Source organism: Myotis nattereri (genome assembly GCF_964212035.1).
Source record: "Myotis nattereri genome assembly, chromosome: 3".
NCBI classification, from domain to species: Eukaryota; Metazoa; Chordata; class Mammalia; order Chiroptera; family Vespertilionidae; genus Myotis; species Myotis nattereri.
In genome coordinates this window covers 176758592-176778931 of record NC_138077.1, presented here as the reverse complement: position 1 = coordinate 176778931, position 20340 = coordinate 176758592, and the positions used below count along the sequence as shown (strand labels likewise).

The 20340-nt window shown below is 41.0% G+C and overlaps 1 protein-coding gene and 1 pseudogene across 6 annotated transcripts in view; one reads left to right on the top strand and one right to left on the bottom strand.

Moving 5' to 3' along the window:
• Positions 1 to 20340, bottom strand: part of DAB1 (DAB adaptor protein 1) — a 713425-nt gene that overhangs the window by 105140 nt on the left and 587945 nt on the right. For all 5 annotated transcript variants that reach the window (XM_081088461.1, XM_081088458.1, XM_081088460.1 and 2 more), the window contains one exon: positions 18108 to 18206. In XM_081088461.1, coding sequence (XP_080944587.1) covers positions 18108 to 18206 — 99 coding nt within the window. The remainder of the gene's footprint in view (positions 1 to 18107; positions 18207 to 20340) is intronic.
• LOC308517334 (large ribosomal subunit protein uL15-like) lies at positions 14519 to 14968 on the top strand (annotated as a pseudogene). Its single transcript has one exon. The product of its transcript is annotated as a large ribosomal subunit protein uL15-like (transcript).

Here is a 20340-nt window from a genome sequence, read left to right as displayed (position 1 = left end):
AGAAAGTGTATGACCAAGGGCAAAATGGTGGTCTAGGCAGGTAACACCTTGAGAATTAATAAGTCAAACTCAATGTGAAATCCCGTTTTCAGTCCATTCTCAATGCCCTTCAGATTTGCAGGTAAAGCCAAAGGGCCATTATTCTCATCAGTATAAAAGACTCTATAATTATAGCATTCCCCTATAAAGAGCAGATAATGAAATTAAGACAGAGGCATTTAAACTAAAGTTTAATATAAAAAAATCTTAAAATTTTATTTTTTGAAAGAAATGGTAATACTCTGTGCTGACAGTTATGTAGTGTAACAGATAGTATTTGTACATCCGGCGGTACAACTTTCTAGAACATAATTTGACCCAAATGAAAACACATGTTTACCCATTAATTCTGAAATTTAACTGAAGGAAGTAACCATAGAGAAGCATAATGATCTGCCAAAGATGCAGTTACTAACAATATGGTGTTCATTATGTCTCACTCATATGCTAGAATGCTTTATGGTGACTTAAAATGATGTTACTAAATAGTTAATAAAAGGAAAAATGTAGATGAAAAATGTGTGTTACAAAGAAGCATGTATGGTATAATTTCAATTTTTTTTTTTAAATTATGGTTGTGTAAAGAACACTGGTGGTTTACTCATCAAAATGCTGTTTGGGTTCATGTCTAAGAGGTGGTGTTTCAGATAATTTGTATCTCTTCTTTTCAACTTTTCTATATTTTGTAGATTTTCTATAACAAATATTCACTACTTTTATAAATAGAAAAGGCATCAAATACAAATAAGGATTAGGCTCTGACAATTATCACTGTGTGACTTGGGGCTGGCAATGAACCTTTCTGAGCCCCAGGCCTTTCACTAGTAAAACTGCATGTGTAATACATACCTCATAAGATTAATGAGTTATCCTATATAATAAAAGGCTAATATGCAAATTGTCCCCTCGGGAGTTCAACTGACCAGGAGTTCGACTGACTGGGCGTTTGATTGTTCGCTATGACCTGCGCTGACCACCAGGGGGTGGCATGGAATGAAGGAAGGTCTGGTCAGCAGTCAGCAGCCAGCGGAAGTAAGGCCCTGTTCAGCCCTGATTGTCAGCCAGGCCTAGGGACCCTACCCATGGACAAATTTCGTGCACCCGGCCTCTAGTAAGAAATAAAGTAAAACCTTTTGCAAAACTACAAAGAGATTCTCAACATGAGGTCCTTTTTATCACTGTATCAGATGAAGATGTTTTAGGTAAGTGCTAGGGAAGTTGTACCATAGGCTACTGATGAGTGGGGGAAAACATAAGCACAGACTTTGACAGCACAGAAATAAACATGAAGGAGTATGTGTGTCTATTCGTGTGGGTGGGTATATTACACTGCACAGTCATGAGATGATGCATCTCTGTATTGGAGTCTCAGCTACTCCCCTCGGACCCATTTATATAGAAGATGAAGTATTTTTTCCTCAAAAGTGAGGTTATGAGCGTCTTGAGTTTAGACAATTGACAGTACAATCTTTATTTTCTCAATTTTACATACAGAATTTCAAAACAGTCTGCACATCTCTTAGACATCATGAAAAATTCAGACCTCAGTCTCTGGAGGTGCAGGCATTTTGTATTTAAATATTAAGACCATGTTTCCCTGGTAAATTTTTGCAGATTTGGACTCTCCTGATTTTCTGAATAGTTAAAGAAGTCAAATCCAGCCTGGCAGGCAAATCCCTGAGCTCTGTGACTGAGGCAGCTGGAGGAAGGCTGAGCATGGCAGTGATCCCAATAGAAACAGGTGTCCGAGGCCACAGCAGAGCAGCTGCCCACAGCTGAAACAGTTGTAACTGCACCTGATGTTGGGCTCATCGCACAGACTGTGAGGCTGCAGGCTCCAGTCCGACTATCAAGTCCCTGTCCTTTGTCCCCAGTGCCTAGAGCATCTCTATTGTCCTCCAAAACCCAGGCTCATTGCTTCCTACAGTAGGATGTGGTTAGTAACACACATAGTTCCTAGTGTGATTGCAAGGACTGGGTGAGTGTGTGTAATTCATTGCATAGTAGCTAGAACACTCCCAGGTTATCCCTCACTTTGCCAGCTCTGCTAGGCTAACTCTCTCATCCTTTGGATCAAACCATGCTTGCAAAGGCTCCAGGCAGGGCCCAGGGTGCCCAACCATCAAAATTCTGAGGTGTGGACCCCACTCTTGGGAAGCACTCTCCATCTGGGCAGTGCACAGGATGGGTGGGAGAAAGCAAGAATTTATGTCCTCCAAGAACTTATATATCATAACTAGAGGCCCAGTGCACAAATTTGTGTATGGGTGGGGTCCCTCGGCCTGGCCAGTGATTGGGGTCGATCGGGGCCATGGGAGGTTGGCTGTGGGAGTTCACTAACCATCATGGCGCAACTCCTGCATTGAGCATCTGCTCCCTGTTGGTCATTGCCCGTCATAGCGACCTGTTGACTGGTCCTTCAGTTGTTCGGTTACTTAGGCTTTTATATATATAGATATTAGTATAGTGCTCAAAACATAGTAGGGGCTCAATAAACGTTAGTTCTTCTCCTCCCCCTCAATTAGATCCTACCTTCTTCTCAATTTGCATAAACACTTCTTTCATTGCAGGTTAAACTTATATTTTACACATTGTAGGTACTTCATTAAGTCTTTGAAAATACATATGGCAATATAAAAAAGTGACTGTATCTACATGCATATGAGAGTAGGAGAAAAGGGATGAGGAAAAAGAAAGGAAAATGGGGAAAAATCAGTCACGTGGTAGGTGAGATTAAATGTATATATGCAAACTTTAATAAATATCATACAACCTATTCATGTAGAATAGCAATTTTCAACTGTTTTCACTCACGAAACACATGAATTAATTACTAGAATTCTGTGGCCTATCACAAAATATATATTTTGCAGGTCTGACCAAAAAGTACGTATAATTTTGATTCATTCACACTGGACGGCTATTGTGTTAGCTATAGTCATTTTTTTTTTTTGACAATCTAAAGGAAAAGAAGTCAGTACCTCTGAGTAAATAGTCAGGTATAGCATGTTTTAAACATTCTTGAGGCACACCTGTTGAAAATCGCTGATCTAGAAGTCAAAGGAACCAAGAAAAGACAGATGTGGCTGGAGTAAGATGGGTTGTATTATTGAAGGCCACCAGCAGAGGGGAAGGAGCTGCCATTGTCTTTCTCCAAGAGATAACTGTTGCTAGAACTTGGATGCCAGCCACAATGGCCAAGGGTGCTAGGTGGGAACAGCTAGACAAGGAGGGGAGTCAGGGGCTGCTTGATTCTACAATGAAGGATTCAGTGCAATTCCACAAATAGCACCTGGGAACTTACCACCTTCCAGAAAGTGGGAGATACAAGAATGACCAAATCATGGACCCCCTGCCTTCATATTGCTTGATCTAGCATTTTTGTTTGTTTATTTATTTAAAATTCTCTCCACCTTTCATATTTGCAAGTAATCAGGCAAGCAAATGTCACCAGTTTACAGAAAAGCTGGGAAAGGTGCAAGAAAGAAGTAGGGGCTGTGTGTATAGGACATAAAAATGTGAGAGCATTAGATTCACCTCACTGTTAACACTAGAATTATGTAGTCAGCCCTGGCTGGTGTTGCTCAGAGGTTAGAGCTTTGGCTGCACACCGAAGGGTCTTGGGTTCAATTCCCGGTCAAGGGTACGTACATCTGGGTTGTGAGTTCTCTTGCTGGCCCCAGTTGGGACACATGCAGGAGGCAACCAATCGATGTGTCTTTCTCACATTGATGTTATTCTATCTCTTCTCCCCTCCTTCTCTTCTATGCTCTCTAAAGATCAATGGGAAAACTATCCTCGGGTGAAGATTCACAACAACAAAAATATATATAATCATTAACTGTAGCAACTGATAACAAAGTCAATCAGGAAATCACTGAAATGTTTCATTCCAGGTAACATCTAACCATCCATGTAAGACACACTCACACACCAGTTTCCCTGTTTCAGCCAGAAGACTGGTGGTGTGAAGTAATGTGGTGGACAGGGCCCCTCTCACTGAGACATCCTGGCAATGCACCACACCTCACAGAACCTCAGTGTCATCTCATGTAAAAAAAGAGATAATACCTCTATTTTGCAAGGCTCTAGTAAAGACTGGCTAGTTAATTACTGCTCTCACACTCCAAAGGAGAACACTGAGATACTAAGAGGTTCAGTGAGTTATGAAAGTATGAAATAAGATGCATGAAAGCACTTCCAGCAAGATTTGGGACAACATTAAGTGTTTTCATTATTATTACCATCACTCTTATTGCCATTGTTGTTTTTACCATTAAGTTCAACCTGCACTTGCTCTAAGCAAGTGACAATTCAAATTCAGGCCTTCGGATATCAACACAGGACACTTTCCATGACACAGCTCGCCTAGACCACAGGTTCCTCCACATACATTTCCCCAGACAGAACCTCTCCCCTGACAGGTGAATTTTGCCAGGCTCTTACCTGGACACAACCTCTTGCTTTCTGTGAAGCACATGCCTTTATTGCACCCAGAAATATGAATGCTGCTCCATGGAGGCAGCTGCTGAGACATACTTGAGAGAAGCACAGAGCCATCGTATCGTTGCTGCACCGAATGGCTACTGCGCCACCCGTTCTACACAAACAGCTCTCCTAACGAGTGCCCGCACAAAAACAGAAGCACCGATTAAATAACCAAGGCACACTCATGGAAAATGCGTTCTAAATTAAAATTTAAAATCAGTGCATGAGATAGAAAAATAATAAACAGCAGACTCTATATGAAGCATTCAGTCGTCGAAATAAAAGCAGAGACACCCACATGGACAGCTCTGATTTATCAAGGGTAACGGCTTCTGGGATATGGATGAGAATTTTCAGAAGTGTCTCTCTCCATTACTCAGTTGACCCTCACAACTCCCAGAGTGCGTTAATACTTGTGATTTACAATGCGCGTCTGCAAGGACGCAGAGAGCACAGTGGAGAAATGCCACGGCCTTGCCTCGCTTTTTTCTTCATCCAGAGCACTTGCTACTTTCGACCAGAGCATATCAGTTATGTATGTCTACTGTTCCTTCTCTGTCTCCCCACATCAGAATGCAAACGCCACAAGGTACAGAACTTCTTTTTACTCACCAATGCATGCACTTCCTGAGAATACTCCTTGGCACATAGGAGGTACTCGGTGAATATTTGTTCAATGAATAAATGGGTAAAAATGTAAGAGTAGTCCTGGTCAAGTGACCTAACCTACCTGAGCCTCAGTCACCTAATCTGTAAGATGGGAATAATAAATAATACAAAACTAACAGATGGATTGCAGGAATTCAATGGCGACAGCATGGAGGGACCTGGAGAATTAGCCGGTCAGAGAAAGTATCACATGATCTCATATGTGGAATCTAATGAGCAAAATAAACTGATGAACAAAATAGATCCAATTACATGGAAGCATGGGACAGACTGATGAATCTCAAAGGGAAGGGGGCGAGGAAGGATGGGAAGAGAGTAACCAAAGAAGTTATATGCATACATGCATTACCCATGGACATAGACAATAGGGCTGTGAAGGCCTGAGGCTGGGTGGGAACAGGCTGCAGGGGGGCAGGGGGAGAGAGGAAAGAAGGCACATCTGTAATATTCTTAAAATACATTTAAAAAAAAGATAAAGATAAATTCAATGGCAAAATATATGTGAGGTGCTTAACAGTGTCTGGGCAATCAGTGCTCAATAACTAATGTAATGCCTCAGAGCTGAATATTTATCTTCAAGGTTTATAAAAAGTACTTCTATGCCCACCCAAAGGGCTCAGAGGTAAAGAAGAGTCTCTAGCTTGTGCCCATCCTATCTCCCCTGGTGCTCATTGTGGGTTCAGAAGGAGAAAATTGGAAGATTCCTTAATAACTGTATAGAACAGAACAAGCAAACAACAGCTTTCCCATCCCAATAGCAAAAATAAATATTTGCAAAAAAAACATATGGCTCACCAGGTTTACTATCTGGATCTTTAAGAAAAAGCCTGGGGAACAACCCTGAGTCTCAAGAGGAGGACACAGAGTCACTGAGAACAAGCAGATGAGGTACACCCATCACACTGCATATTTAGGCTCTGAGACTTTGAGACCTAGGGCCTCACACATCCCTTCAGAGTCCCAAATAGTAGCTGATAAACCTTCAGTCACAAGGCCGTTATGCATGATGACAACCCTAAGGCCAGTTTGACTTTTCCCCTGGAGCAAATGAACCGTCACTTGCTCACCAGAGGCCCTTCTGTGTCCTTGAAGGGGAGAGACACCACAGGATTGCAAAGAACATGGATATAGCCACCGAGCATGCTGGGGTCAGTCCTCAGTCCTCAGCTCTGCAATTTGTTGGGTATTTGGCTTTGTGCAAGTCCCTTACCCTCTGATGGCCTCAGTTTCCTCATCTGTTTCATGGGAATAATACTTTCTTAAGGGATTGAATTTAATTAGCCCAGGCATTTGAAAGCTGCTAACACAGAAAATATTACCTCTTTCCCTCTTTAAAATCCAAAATTGATAAAAATGATTCATTACAGGAAAGCTAACTCATTTCTGAGTTTACCAAGTCTGCTTGAGAGCAGTCATCCCTCACTTTCTGGGTGATATGACATCCTTCATCCCCGTCATGAATTAACCCCCATCTCAACTATCTTACAGAGGCCGCTTCCTGACAGTTCCAAATTCTAGAAACAGGTTGGTTGTGAGCTATAAATTGATTTTTTTGTGATAAATTAAAATTCAATATCATCCAACAAGATACTAAACATCCAGAGACCCAATTTTTCCCCTTAGATGTTCAGTCTCTTTGATTTTAAAATGGATCTGGGGCTGTTGTCAGGCATGTGGGAGCCGGAACACTGAAGAGAATGCACAAAGAGCATGGAGATGGGATAGAGGGAAAAGACTGCAAGGAGGAAAGAAAGGCAAAATAAGGAAGTGGGGGAAGAAAAGAGAACACTTTCTACTTCCTATTTTGTGAGCATCAGAGAGTGCTGTTCAAGCCTAGGTGGTTTGCATGTAATTTGTTGGCCTTACTATCCAGCCCTGGCCTACCTTCTCAGTGTATCTTTCATGGACAGCATCACAGTCCTCCTGTATAGAGCCACTGGCACCCCACTCTTCTCCATGCCTATCCTCCTTCATGACCTTCCCACTGCAGAGTAGTAGTCAATCCCTTTGCCTGGACACCGATCTTCTCATATCTCCAACTTCAAGCCCTGACCATTTTCAAGGCTCAACCTCTTCCTAAATCAGTCCATATGTTTTCAGATGGAAGAAATCATTTCTTCTTTTGAACTCTCATAATAGTTTTATCTCTTTATCTTATTGCATTTATTATTCTTGCTATGAATGTTTCATATATATATATATATATATATATATATATATATATATATATATATATTGTATGTCTTACCTCCTATAAGTTTCTCAAAGGAAAGGTTTCAGGCTGGTTCATACCCATCCACCAACAAGCATATGTAGCATGAGTGAATGAATGAATGAATGAATGAATGAACCAATGAAAATGGTAGCATGGCCTAGACCAGGGGTGGGCAACCTTTTGGTGAATGCGTGCCAAAACCAGCAAAATCTCTGACTCAAAATTCTTCTGCGTGCCAAACCTGATTTTTTGAGAACATGTTATGCTTACTTGATATCTCTTAAGGTGTACGTATGTGAAGAACCTTGAAGAAATAATAAAATTCATTTGAGCGACAAAAACATAGTATATGATGATGAAAAATATATTTATTTTTTAATGTATACATGTACACTGATAGTCCAACAGAAAACTTCATGACTCCGTTTGATAATATCAGTGATACTTTTGCTGCTGCATCACTGATGACAGAGATTTTACATCAGGTTTATATTTTGTGACCTTCAGAGATATGCACGAGCTACTACTTTCATCTGTCAGGCTACTCCTATTATGAGACTTAACAAAATTCATCACTGAGAACAAAGATTCACAATTGTAAATGGAAGATTATAAGAGAGGGCTTCGCATGCCAGTAAAAGTTCCTGGCGTGCCATGTTTGGCACACGTGCCAGGGGTTGCACACTCCTGGCCTAGACAGTTCTTCACTTTATCTAACTCAATTCCTTTTAATAACAAATATTTTGTAATTCTTCCTTTATTGTCTAAAATGATTATATAATCTACCTACACATATAAAGCTTAAGCAAATTAAAATGTCCAAATTATAACATAAAGGAGAAATAAAAGAATATGATTTTTGATAAAAATCATGTGGATTTCTTTATACTTAGTTACAGCTACAATAAAAGAATGTAACAACAGTGTTATGTTTGCACTTTCTTATAATGAATAAATTTGGGTTTAAGAAGCATTCAACTCAATATTATTGGCACTCATTTCTTTATATTTGACATTTTAAATAAGAGCCAAATTAGTTGAGTTATGGTGAATATGAAATGGATGCAGCACTGCTGTGTTGATAACTCAAATACAAAATGCATCACAGTGGTGTGGCTTTCCAAAATGATGAACAACAAGATACATCTCTCTCTCAGGTTAGTTGCATTTCTGGGAAATTCAGTATTGTGGATATGGTACAGAAACACTTTGCTTATATGTGAAGTAGAGTGAGGTTTGAGATTCAGGTAATATAAATAGGCTTTTCATCCACATGAGTGTCTGATAAGACATTAGAAAGTCATATGGCAAAGGAAACTTTTTTGCTGTGTGACAGTCCTATACATTGCAGAATGTTTAGCATCCGTAGTTCCTAATAAATTCCTGCATTACCACCCTTAACCAGCTAACTGTCATGCGTCCAAAGCAGAAACCATTCCCACACGCCACGATATTTTGAATTTAATTTAAAAAACCTGCCGCTTGCATCTATAGACGCTTATGGTGTACAAAGGGTTAGCCCAAAAGATGATACCACCAAAATTCTTACGTAAATATCCAAAATACCCATTAGGGGGACAGAACCAGTCAAGTTAAGAATATTTGGAGTAAAAGAAAGAAAACAAGTGCCGGGGTCCAACCCCAGCAGGTCCAGGGGTTCCCAAAGGCATAGACGGAGTCGGCGAAGAAGGAATGACATGGAGACAGCGTTCAGTTGATCAGCAGCCTAGCCAGTATCTGCAGCCAAGTTCTGGTCTGGATCTCCAGAGAGGTTCTGCTGTTTATTGTCTTGTTACATCCGTATTTATCCCAGTTGATTTTAATCCTGTCAATTTCTATTACAAAGGTTAGGGCGTTTCTTATCTCCATTCCAGGGAGTAAAGATTATGTAGCTTAAGCATGATTGTTTGTAGTGATTAACTACCCGCCTGGCACTTAGTTAAGGAGTTTCATCCCCTCCCTAACTTCAGGGAAAAATTCCTACCTGGGGAAACAACCTTTCTCAGAGAGGTGACCTTGGTTAAAACACACAGCGCTAAGGGGAGCAAACATATTAAGAACAGTATGCTATATACGCCAGGTCCCTTGAAACATATGCTGTGCAGATGTTTCTTTCCTGCAGCGACTGTGTCAAGCAGCAAGGATGGACCGGCTTCCGGCAAATAAGCTTAGGCATTATGTGAATTTGAATTCAGTTTCTGCTACACATAGTAGCCATGAGCAAGCCACTTACCCTACCTTAGTTGACTCATCTATATAAGGGAGTTAATAAAAACCTCCAAGAGTTGTTTGGCTGTCAAATGAGACAAGATCCACAAAAGCCTGCTATAAACCATACAGTCCTGCTTACAGGTTAGTCATTAATATGAAAAAACCAGTAGATGGAACTAAAAGAAGACCCCAACTAGCCACAGAAACCTTGAGGAAGAACAAAATGTTAAGTATCATGCTCCCTAATTTCAAACCATACCACTAAGCTACAATGATCAGAACAGTATGGCACTAGCATAAAAACAGATAATAGATCAATGGAATAGAATACAGAGCCCATAAATATATGGTCAATTAATCTACAACAAAGAAGACAAAAATATACAATGCGGCAAAGACAGTCTCTTCAGTAACTGGTGTTGAGAAAATTGGGCAGATAAAGGGTGTCCCAAAATTCACACAAGATTTGAATTTTGCATGAGCATTAACAACAACAACAAAAAAATAAAAGCCTAATTTTACTTGGTTTATTGAATCAGATTCTAATATCTGTTGCCCTTTGATTTCAATTCCTTCAATTTGATAAGCATTACCAAGTACCAATTATGGCCCAGGAGCAAGGACAATGAAGACCACTGCTTTGCGTATGTGCCAGCAAAGCCGTGGAGGCCATTTATCCGATGTGCTATTCCATACATAACCCTATACTGTATACTTTATGATTCAATAAAAAATTACAATTTTTATTATAAACCCGTGTTTTCTATCAAAATTACTTCTTGCATGAATTTTGGGACACCCTTTACATGCAAAAAGTGAAATTGGACCACTTTCTTATACCATATACATAAACAAACTGAAAATGCACTAAAGACTTAAATGTTAAGACCTCAAACCATAAAACTCCTAGAATAAAATACAGATAGTAAACTCTTTAATATAAGTCTTAGGAATATCTTTTTGGGCATGTCTCTTTGAGCAAGGACAGCAAAAGAAAAAATAAACAATGGGACCACATCAAACTAAAAAGATTTTTCACAACAAAGGAAACCATCAACAAAACGAAAAGACAACCTATTGAATGTGAGAAGATATTTGCAAATGATACATCTTGAAAAAGAGTTAACAGCCAAAATGTATAAGGAACCCATGCAACTTAATACCAGAAAAAATAAAAAAAATATGATTTAAAAATGGGCAGAGAAACAGAACAGACATTTCTCCAAAGAGGACATACTAATGGCTAATAGACATATGAAAAGATGCTCACCATCATTAATCACCAAGGAAATGCAAATTTAAACCACCATGAGATATTACTTCACACCTCTCAGAATGGCTATCATTTTAAAAAATACAAAAATAACAAATGCTGAAGAGGATGTAGAGAAAAGGGAATCCTTGTGCACTATTGATGGGAATACAGATTGGTGCAGCCACTACAGAAAACCGTATGGTTTCCTCAAATAATTATAGCTGCCCTACAACCCAGCAATTCCACATCTGTGTATTTATCCGAAAAAATTCAAAACATGAATCCCGAAAGATATATCACCAATCCTGTGAGAGTAGTGTGTACTATTTAGTTTCAGTGGCATGCAAGATGGCAGGGATGTCCCCCAGGCCCCCCAGATCCCAATATCCTGTTCTACAGCCCCTTCACCATCCTCCCTGCCTTCCTCCCTAGGACCAGTCTTCTTTCCTCTTCCTCTGAGCTCTTCCCAGATCATCCGGTTAGAACTGAGGGAAGAACAGTCCTGTTTCTGATGAGACACAGATAAGGTGACATCTGGTTTTCACCAGATTTAATAAATTATTAAATCAGCCCTGAAATTAAGCGCAGCCCTTGCATTTAAAACACCATGACCCCTCTGTTATAATGGACAATGTTCAATCCTGGGCTACTCTCCACCTTTCCCCTGTCATGCCCTGCGTATTCTGTGTACATTTGCCAATTCTCAAGCACTAAGTCTATTTTTTGTGCAGTATCACTGAGCATGTACTATGTGGATGTCATTATGCTAACCGGATAGATAAATGTGATGAACAGAAAGATGCACCCTCTTCATCTGTGTATTTTAGAAGGACTCAGTTAATATTTCCTCCAGGGAAGAATGAATGAGCACACATATTTTTCTCTTTTAGACAGTTGTGCATTTAGAAATAGTTTTCTCTTTCCGATTTGCTCATCTGGTCCTCCCCAATGTACTCCTCCACAGCCAATCAGTGAGCCCTTTTCTATAAAAACCTTCCGTCATATTCTAGGGACAGCCCAGTCTTGATGCCCCGAGCGCTGACAACTCCATTCACACCTGTATATCAAGCAGCTGTCAGTTCAATCTGTGAGTCTCGTTTCAGCACTGGACTGTGACCACCTCGGGTATGGACCACTCATTATCCATCTGTGACTCCCCAGAAAACAGAGCATCACATGGCAGAGGATGGGCATCAAACACGCTGCTGCCTGACCAGGTATTAGTTCCACTGCCAACATTGTGTCCACCAGAAATCCCCGTTGTAACTCCACCCTTTTGTCTTCACTCAGGAAAGCTCATCAGAAAGTGAACAATGGTGACAATAAGACAGGGCTGACATGGAATCTGTTCTAATATATAGAAAAGGAAATCATTTCTAAAATTTGTTATTGCTATGGTCTCAATATTTCTGTGCACTCCTCCCATTCTAACTCTCAAGGTGATGGTACCAAGAGGTGGGGCCCTTGAGGGTCATGAGGATGGAACCCTCATGAATGTGATTAGTGTCCTTAGACAGGAGGCCCTAGACAGCATCCTGACCCTTCTACCACATGAGCACATAGCAAAATGGTGCCCTCTATAAGGAAGTAGGCTCTCTCGCAAGACACTGAATCTGGTGGGGCCATCATCTTGGACTTCCCAGCCTTCAGAACTGTGAGAAATAAATGCTTGTTGTTCATAAGCCACTTAGTTATGGTATTTTGTTAAGGCAGGTCTGTTATAATTAGCAATATCTTACTAGCATCAAGGATTCTGGGCCAGACTACCTGGGTTTGAATCTCTGTTCTGCCCTCAGTAGCTGTGTGACTTAACGATTTGGCCCTCAGTTTTCTCATCTGTGAAATGGTGAGAATAACAGCATATATACTTCACTGAATTGTTATAATGCACTTAGAATGGTGCACATAACAGTGCCAGATCAGTGATGGCTAAACCGAATGAACAAGCAAAATTCACATGGGATTGTGGCAACAAGATGTTACGTCATCCTGAAAAGATGATGCAGACCACTGTCCTTCATCCTGAGAAACAGATTTCTCTTTAGGATCTGAAATATTGATGATTTTTTATAGCATAAAATTATAATAATTTTATGGAACAAAACTGTAAATGGGACAATAAGCGAGTTCAAAGAGTTTCCCTGGAAAGACACAGGATTTGGGGTTGGAAGGTCTGTTCTGAGTCTTCAGAAAGTAAGGGACCCTTGCAGAGCCTGTTTCCTTATCTGCAACATAAACGTGACCTCACTTTTGCCTCCGTGTCCACTGGTCTGATTTGAGGACCCAGTAACATACTGACAAGAAACCATTCCCGATTTGCTACTGCTTCCACTGTCACTGGCAACAATGAATTTACATATGACATTTCCACCTTCTCATGGATTCCTTTGACATAGTACCAATACCTCAGTCTCTGAAAACAGGAACAGCTTTCAATAATGAGTTATTCCTTGCAACATGCTAATAATAAAACAAAATTTAGTCATATAAGGATTGGGATCAAGAATCCTTTGAAATTCAAGACAAGGTGTAAATTGCTGAAAAGGGTCTCTTTAATTGGGATCAAAATATTTTTGACAGCTTTTGGATTTTAAAATTCTAACTATTGTCACGTTCTGCAAATGTTTCTTTTCTTGGTTTAAAAAAAGTGCAGTCAAGCTTGAGCAGAAATACTTCAGACGTGATAAACAACTAAAATTGGACATTCCAAATGACAAAGACCCAGTTTTCCTTTTCTTTGATATTTAGGACAGAATACTTCACTTAGACTCTTACCCTGCACAATTCAATCGGTCCCCTGCTGGGCAATGACAAAGGTTTAAGAAATCTTTCCTGCTTGTAATCTCCAATGAAGGTTTTGTAAAACCTCTATTTATCTGAAGATAAGTCATACTGAAAGGAATTTATTTTAAGGGAGACAAAGAATCTTAAAAACAGTGTCATCACCTTAGATGGGACTTAGCTCAACACTTCATTTCTACTCAACTCCCACAATTTCCCTTCTTATGGTTCTTGCTTGAATATTCCCAGCCACTGTGAACTCACTTTCATAGAAGGCACTACACGTAACTGCTCAATAGCTCTGAGTGGTAGAAAATTCTTCTTACGCATAAACTGAAACTGCTTCCTAGAAACTCCTATCACCAGGTCTGATTCTATTCGTGAGTCACACAGAACAAATCACCACCTTCTACCACACAACTCTTTGGAGCGATGAACACTACTAACACGGGGTGCCCTGCTCCCTGTCGTCTCCACTGTAGGCTTACACACGTTCAGTCTTCTCCACCAGCTTCCCCAGACTTGTGTTCAGGCACATTAACAAGGTGAGGATGCAAAAGCAGGTGCTACAGAGGCCCAACGTTAATCAAACAGAACCAGAGTGGACTAAGCCAGACAGACAACATTGAACTCTGCCTTCCATTGGATTCTCCATGAGGGATCTGACATTTTTTCCATAAGACCAGATGGCTTTGGACTGAAATAATGCTTTTACTGTTGTTTTCTCTTTGTGTACAGCTAGAAAATCAAAACTAGTATTATAAGATTTGGTTATATCTTTCTTTGGGGACAATTTAGCTACCCTTGAGTGAGTTTTAGATAAATATAAAGAATAAAACTACTGCTCTTGCAACTCGGCCGCCAACATGCCATCCAGACTGAGGAAGACCCGCAAACTTCGGGGCCACATGAGCCACGGCCACGGCCACATTGGCAAGCACAGGAAGCACCCGGGGGGCAGAGGGAATGCTGGCGGCCTGCATCATCACAGGATCAACTTCGACAAATATCACCCAGGTTACTTTGGGAAAGTTGGTATGAGGCATTACCACTTGAAGAGGAACCAGAGCTTCTGCCCGACTGTCAACCTTGATAAACTGTGGACCCTGGTCAGTGAGCAGACACGGGTGAATGCTGCCAAAAGCAAAGACTGGAGTTGCTCCCATCATTGATGTGGTGCGATCGGCTACTACAAAGTTCTGGGGAAGGGAAGGCTCCCAAAGCAGCCTGTTATTGTGAAGGCCAAGGTCTTCAGCAGAAGAGCTGAGAAGATTAAGGGTGTTGGTGGGGCCTGTGTCCTGGTAGCTTGACGCTACATGGAGGGGAGTTCATTAAAATGTCCAAGTACTTTAAACAAAAAAAAAAAGAATAAAACTACCTCACTTCATTAGTTAAACTGGGTGATTAGGACTTTAATTAGCTGGGCACAGCCTCCTTGGTGGTGGGGTACATGATAGAATAGCAAGGCCTCAAAATATTCCCCCAAACAAGATAAAGCATCTGATATTCTGCCTCACTCTTGTCCCTTTGTTTAGGCCAGTTGTCATGGTGATGGGTAGGGAGACTAAAGATGATGACCTGCCGGAAGCCGGTCCATCCTTGCTGCTTGACACAGTCGCTGCAGGAAAGAAACATCTGCACAGCATATGTTTCAAGGGACCTGGCGTATATAGCATACTGTTCTTAATATGTTTGCTCCCCTTAGTGCTGTGTGTTTTAACCAAGGTCACCTCTCCGAGAAACGTTGTTTCCCCAGGTAGGAATTTTTCCCTGAAGTCAGGGAGGGGATGAAACTCCTTAACTAAGTGCCAGGCGGGTAGTTAATCACTATAAACAATCATGCTTAAGCTACATAATCTTTACTCCCTGGAATGGAGATAAGAAACGCCCTAACCTTTGTAATAGAAATTGACAGGATTAAAATCAACTGGGATAAATACGGATGTAACAAGACAATAAACAGCAGAACCTCTCTGGAGATCCAGACCAGAACTTGGCTGCAGATCCTGGCTAGGCTGCTGATCAACTGAACACTGTCTCCGTGTCATTCCTTCTTCGCCAACTCCGTCCACACCTTTGGGGACCCCTAGACCTGCTGGGGTTGGACCCTGGCAATGACCTAAGATCACAGCATAGGAATCACTGTGAAACCCTCTCAGGCTTGATCTGTATTACCTTACTTCCTCCCACAAAGGATCTAAGGACTCCATATCCTCCATGTTTCTCCAAACCCAAAGCTCTCTGCCTCCTGTGTGTACCCAGGATCCCATGAGGCCATGTGTGTGTTAAGAAATTTTGGCTCAGCATAGTTTTTCATCCCCTGACTGCCCTGGTCTCCTTTACCAGGATATACTTTGATTTGCTTTATTCTTTTTAAAATGTGTGGTTCAAAACTGAGCACAGGTGTCCCATCTATAGTCTGTCCAGGAAAAGGAAAACCAGGCTTTTCAGAAGATAGGAGAGGCTTACATTAGGCTCCTAATCTTGCAGCATTCAAACTCCTTCACTACTGATGTTAATATCTTCATTCTCAGCTCCCTTCTACTGAGGCAGCCCAGGTAGGCATACCCACCTTTCTCTCTCTCTGGAAGTCAATTGTGCTGAGTTCTGACTCATGTCAGCTGGAGGCTAAATCCCAGTTATGCCTCCTCCATGCTGGTGAACTTAGGAAAGCCACTTACACTGAGAGAGAATGTGCAATGCTGTTAAGTAAAAAGGCTCATGAGCTAGACTGCCCAAGTTCAAATCCTGTCTCCACAGCCACTTGTTTTCAGCTAGTTAATAAACTTTTCTCTCTTTGATACCTTCAACTATGAAAAGGAGGTAACAATATGCCCTACATCATAGGATTACCTATGGTGAGGATTAAATGGGTGGGTACTTACAAGGGACTGACAACAACATGTGGCACATATTATGTGCTTGATGAAGGACCTATTGTTATGATTATCTCAAAGGGCTTGGTGAGGAGAAAACTGAATAATGTGTGTAAAGTGACTAATATGGACCTAGTATATAGCATGTTCTCAAACTGAAGTTATTATCATCAGTTATTTTTATTGTGGTAAATATACATAACCTGAAATTTGCCACTTTAACCATTTTTAAGAGGCATAAAGCACATTCTCCTTGTGGTGTGACCATCGCAGCCTTCCATCAGCACTGCTGTCTTCTTCCCGAACTTAAACTCTGTCTCCAGTTAACACTAACTCTTCACTGCCCAGCCAGGGGCCCTGGCAACCACCGTTCTACTTTCTGTCTCTGAACTGGATTCCTCTGGACACCTCAGGTAAGTAGACTCCATCAGAATTTATCTTCTTGTGACTCGCTCATTTCACTTTGAAAAATGTCCTCAAGGTTCATCCATGTTGTAGCATGTGCAGAACTTCCCTCCTTTCGTTGCTGAACATTATATCATTGTCTGCATATACACATTTGGCTTTTCTGTTCATCCATGGGAGGACCCTGGGGTGCTTCTACCACTTAGCTATTGTGAATAAAGCTGCTACGAACATGGGTGTGCCCTTATCTGTCCTATGACTAGTTATTCAGGAGTAACTTTTCTTCAGGAAGACCCATTTTCACTGTTAAATCATCACCCTACTACTGACATTTTATCCTAGTATGAGTCAGAACAAAGGGGAGAAAAAATAATGCAAAATGACAAAGGTTAATTAACTTGGCAAGTAGAGTATTGTTTATATAGTGCTTGATAAATTACCTTGTGAAGTTCAGTGGAGGCGAATACATGAGTAAAAGGACAAATATGTCCATTTGACGCTCGCCCTCTCAACGGAATAGGTCACAGACTATTTTTCTGTTTTTCCCTTACCATCAATACACAGGACCCACAATGTCAGACAAGCCCTGGGGATGAACCTGGGAGCTAATTGCCTCTGGGAGGCTGATGAAAACACAAAACCATGTCTTTGGTTCGTTCAACAAACATATTAGTGCTTACATTTCCTGGGCATGCAGTGATAGATTTTTTTTAAAAAAGATGGAAAACTCCATTTATTCTTTTTGATTGCAGCAACTACAAGGTTCCACAGGTTAAACTCAAGAGAGTCTGGATGCTTTGACCGAGTCAAAAGAGCCCTATGTGTCTCCCTCTAGGATGCATGTCGTTAAAGCTGCCAACACACAAAGAAATTCAACTTAAACCGTCACACTGCCCACCGCTCCTCAAAGCTCATCAATCTCCCATTAGATTCCCGAGACCGGGTGACACTTTTATCACAATTACACGGTAAGAAACATGGTGCAGCCGCACTGTGGCCAAGTCCGGGAAGAGCCCCCCTTTGATGGACGATCACAGTTGATCAAGTTTGTCAGCTGCTTTATGTGTTTTTATGCTCGTTTGATATTCCTGCCCAGCGCCGACAGGCTTTTAAGGGCACATCTGTCAATGGATTCAATTGCACAATGCCATGTGCTTCTTTTACTTACCCCTGTCTTCTCATCAAAGATTTTGATTCCTCCAAAGGAGATGGTTAAAAAGATTTTCTGTTTGTGCTCTCCTTTGGAACGAGCGCCAGCCACAACGCCCTGTTGAAAGGAAAGACATGGTTTTTACTTTAGTGTTTTCATTTGAAAATACCCTCCGGTCCCAAAGGCATGTCAGATACCATTGGTGGTGCCACCAATCAGGCACACGCCTTTCTCCCTGCTCCTTCAGGTTTCCCTGCTCCATGAGCTTGCATCTGCTTGACGTTGTCAGGGAACACTTATCCTCGCTGTTCGAACACTGTATAAATAGATATCTGAGCACCGACTCATGTGGCTAACCAAGATTTATGGAATGCCTACTCTGTGCCTAGGTACTCAGCTCAGAATTTGAGATCCCAAGAGACACACAATATGGTCTTCTTAATACCTTTGCTGGGTTTTGCATTGCATATGGTTTTAATCTATTCAATAAAGGTGAGTAATGGAATAGATTCTTAAATATGATTTTATTTTTATTATGTGTCTGGGGAAACTTTTCATATGAATCAATTTAGAGAACATTAAGAAAATAAAAATTATTGCCAAATTATTGCATGTCTCGATTTTTGCTTGGAAAAATAGGATGATCATAGTTTATGCCTATGGTTTGTAACATTTACCCACAGACATTTTGTATGTCCCCCCACACTTTTTCCTATCATTCCTGCGTATTCAAATAAAGTACTTATTTACTCAAAGTATTCCATTTATCAAAACATCTGTTTCCGCACTTTCTCAAATGTTTTATAAACTAAAGGTATGTATATGAGTCAATTAGAAGATAAATGTCATAAAAGGTAGGGGAACTACTCTGCTTTCTGCTCTCTCCCAGGTGCCCAGCACAGTCCTAGAGGGCAGGGGCATCTCTGTAAATTATTGTTCCATGAACTCAGGAAACTATCCTGAGTTTGCAAAGTCGATATGATGCAAGTTAAGAGTAAAGACACTTGCTTTTTAAACTGCCTCAATGGTGGCCAAGTACAGATAAGCATGGGTTTCATACTAGGTGACGACTTGGAGGGTAAGGACACATCTAGGGATTTGCACTCAAGGACTGCTGGGGATTCTGCCTTAAGCATTTCGAGGCTTCCAGCCCCTTCAGAACCATTGGCCTCTGCAGAGGGTGAGATGAAGCCTGACTCTCAGCAGTCATGGTTTTGGAGTTTTAGGCGTAGTAAAGTCTAAAATAGTACTGATTTCGTATTTCCAGGAGATAAAAGTTGCCCATGCTGTTCTCAGAAGAACAAATGGTCAACATCAGTCTCTGAGAACAACTAAGGTTAGAGAGCAATCGACACAATCAGAAGGCACAGGAAGGGACATTCATTCTCTTGGGGTTGTTCGATCATCCTCACCTTGGGTATTAAAAATACTCAGAACATCTGGAGTATACTCCTAGCTCTCTGTGATCTCGGACCAATTACTTGCCTCTCAGTTCCACTTCCCCAAGTGTAAATACCTCTCTGGCATGGTTGAGAGAATTAAATAACATTTTATTTCAAGTTCCTAGCCCCATATCTGGTACATTGCAGGAATGTAAAAAAAATAACTTCTAGTAAATGAATGATTGTCCCTTAAAACTTACGTTCCAGTTACTGCTTAGATGCCTACAAGTAGGAATTTCACTACCTGGGAAGTTGCCCACTCATTCTTAAGTGCCTCTTACTCTACACACAGATGTGCAGAATATTGGAGCCAGAGAAAACCTTAAAACTAATCAGTCCCAAGTTCCCAATTGACAGATTGACAGATGAGAAAATGATGCTTAGAAAGTCCAGAGATGGCAGAGTTGGGGGTGGGGGTGGGTGGGAAGCTGATACTATACAACTGAGCTCTCAAGTCTCTTGATGCAGAGAGAAGATATATTTCTTTATGTTGTGTCTTTTTTCTAGCAAGCTGACACATTCCTATAACCCTACCCAGGGTTCCTCCTTCAGCATCTGGGACTGCTACATGCTGACATAAGATTCCACCCTCAATGACTATTCAGTAAATAGGTAAAGAGAGGGACTCATTCCCAAAGCTAAGTCCTCTGCCCCTTTAACACCCATGTCCTAGTCAAAGGTCCCTGAATTCCTCACCACACTGCTTGCTTTCCCATTAATTTACTGAGGAATGAGTTTAAGGACCTGGGAGAATGGTCAAAGTTAGTGTCTTTGCAATCCCAGGGGAATCCTATTTCTGTCTGATGCCA